General features: G+C 43.2%; 1 protein-coding gene across 1 annotated transcript in view; it reads left to right on the top strand.

Annotated features, from left to right (window-relative positions):
- The first annotated feature begins 56 nt into the window (after nt 1-56).
- LOC118432225 (cell surface hyaluronidase-like) overlaps nt 57-2685 on the top strand; it is a 7535-nt gene continuing 4906 nt past the window's right edge. The window contains exons 1-3 of the mRNA XM_035843754.1: nt 57-124; nt 739-831; nt 1661-1852. Coding sequence (XP_035699647.1) covers nt 115-124; nt 739-831; nt 1661-1852 — 295 coding nt within the window. The 5' untranslated portion in view covers nt 57-114. The remainder of the gene's footprint in view (nt 125-738; nt 832-1660; nt 1853-2685) is intronic.

Here is a 2685-nt window from a genome sequence, read left to right as displayed (position 1 = left end):
CGATTTAATTAGGATGTTCTCATAAAGTCTGATATCGATATTTCCCTCCATAGACAATATTGGGCTTTTGTCGCTGTTAAAGGAGACCCCCTCTCAGCCGTGGAAAACACAATCATGTACTCAGGTGGGAATATACTGTACATCTTCATATATGTAAATTTTTCCAAACCTATGGCTAAAGGTCTTTTAAACAGTGACGCGCATACACACATGTTAAATAGGTATGAACAAGTGGTTGGTTATTCTAATAACCGACCCCCTGTTGGCTGAAAGCACAGTCTCATCCCGAATTGCAAATGGAGGCTACTGGTTGGTCAACGACACAAAGCAGAACATGTATGTCATAAGGCTTGGTCGGTTTCTATAACCACCGAATAAATCACCGAGTGAGCAGGTTATTAATGGTAACATCATATATCAAAATGACATAAGTGAGATAAGTCCTGTACATGGAAATATTTCAATATCACACTCCTTAACGCATGTGTAAATATGTGTCAAGTTGACAGCAAAAGACCAAGTTATAGAGTTCATTTGACCGCCGTGTTGTATTTACAGAGTTCACAAGTGGTGAATATGGAGTAATAATGACCGGTGGTTAAGGCAAAATGGAGCCTTCTCATTGGTCAATGTCATATGACCATGAAATATAACTCCACTGTATACGAGTGTTGTTTTGATTTTTTTCTTTATAAAAAAAATCAGGTTTGCATGATTATTGTCAACTCTGTTCCATAGTAACGGAAGACACCCCGGCGACAGCTGACAAGGTCTTCACGACGAATGACGGGATAGAGTTCAAGGTCAGCGCTGCCAGCTGGTGGGCCAACGGTAAGTGAACAACGCACTGTACTTAACGTTTGGGTTCCGCATTTGTAACACTGCAGCAGCGACACCTAGCTGCAGTACGAAGTAGAAACAGTCATTTATTTATTTATTTATTTATTTATTTATTGGGATTCTCCATTTGGAGGGTATGGCGAAACAGGTGTTAAGAACACCTTTTCAAAGCCGCCATACACACATGTGCACATGTTCGCACATGTCTACACGCGGCGGGGTTATACCGCCTCTTACGGGGTGATATACCCTTTCGCTGGCTGATACGGTATGTAGCCTGTGTTTACACAAGCTCTCGCCGGCTGGGCTTAATACGGGTGGCGGCAATTGTCGGGCCGGCCGCTAGGGGCTTGATTTTAGTCAGGCTAATACGGTATGTAGGTTCGCCAGGCCTCCAACCGGGTGATTTGAAGTGAATCACCAACTCCAGACAGAAAGGTTTGCTCCATCTCACACCGCACCATCGCACGTGTGGGGGTTCTTTAACGTGCATAGGGTGTGACTCTCCCCATACACGGGACCTCCATTTAACGTCCTATCCGAGGGACGGCCCTAGCCGAAGCTAGGTACTCATTTTCACTTGAGTATAGTGAGGAAAGCAGTGTAAAGTGCCTTTCCCAAGGGCACAAGATCGGTAAAACAGCAGCGCTAGCTGGATTCGAACCCGCAACCTCTCGGTCACGAGGCGAAGACAGTACCACTGTGCTACGCGGTCCCACAGTCATTATTGTCCTAAGAAAGGTGAAAGACGGTCACTGAAACGTCGGCTGTTGTAAATATGTGGTTGTTAATAATAATTGATAAAATCGATCACTTATAGGTGACAAGCACTTGGAGATGTCTGTAGACGCTGTGGCACCGGATACTGTCATCAGCCTGACAGATGACGTCACTTCCTGGCAACCAGGTGACGTCATCGTGTTGGCCAGCACGGATTACAACATGGAGCAGGCGGAGGAGTTCCAACTGGTGAACTGTCCGGAATGTTCCTCGAACCAAGTCAAAATCGCAGGTAAACTTTTTTATTACCTTCCCCTTACGTCAGAAATATGCCACTGTCACTGTCATTGTCGCTGACTCACCCTCATTCACTCACTCACTATCACCCACTCACTAACTCATTCACTCACTCATTCATACACTCACAGACACACACACACACACACAAACACACACACACACACACACACTCATTTATTCATTCATTCATTCATTCACTCACTCACTCACTCACTCACTCACTCACTCACTCACTCACTCACTCACTCACTAACTAACTCTCTTACTCAGATTGTGGATTTGTGGTAAGTATGTTAGCTGATTTTATACGTAGGAAAACAATGCATGTATATTTTGCAGCTGCCAGCCTTGCTTATTCACTTTACATTGCATGCTGATCCGGTTTGAAGTAGTATATATATATATATATATATATATATATATATATATATATATCCAAAAGGCCATGAAAAATCTCCACTTGTGGGACATGAATATTGATGATAAGTTAGATGTCAGTCACTGTTGTCTCCATTGGAAACTGTCCGTGATTGGTTGAAAATTTAAAAGGCGGGCCGTAGTAATGTTTATGTTACGATATCTCCCCTGTGTCAACGTCGCTATTCATATGCGTTACCCGCCGCTGGTTTCAATTGTTATTACATTAGCACGTTTTAACAATACCAATTTGTTGCCTGACTCAAAACCAACAGGATTTTCAGTATAGTTTTGTCCATCTTATGGTCAAAATACCCAAAGATATTCCATCATCAAAAAAAAATATATATATCAGTCAGCTCGCCGCTGGTGAAGTTGGACGATTTACTAGTGCTGGGTTTCGACGGC

This window comes from Branchiostoma floridae, chromosome 15 (genome assembly GCF_000003815.2).
Source record: "Branchiostoma floridae strain S238N-H82 chromosome 15, Bfl_VNyyK, whole genome shotgun sequence".
Lineage (NCBI taxonomy): Eukaryota > Metazoa > Chordata > Leptocardii > Amphioxiformes > Branchiostomatidae > Branchiostoma > Branchiostoma floridae.
This window is presented reverse-complemented; position numbering and strand designations above follow the sequence as displayed.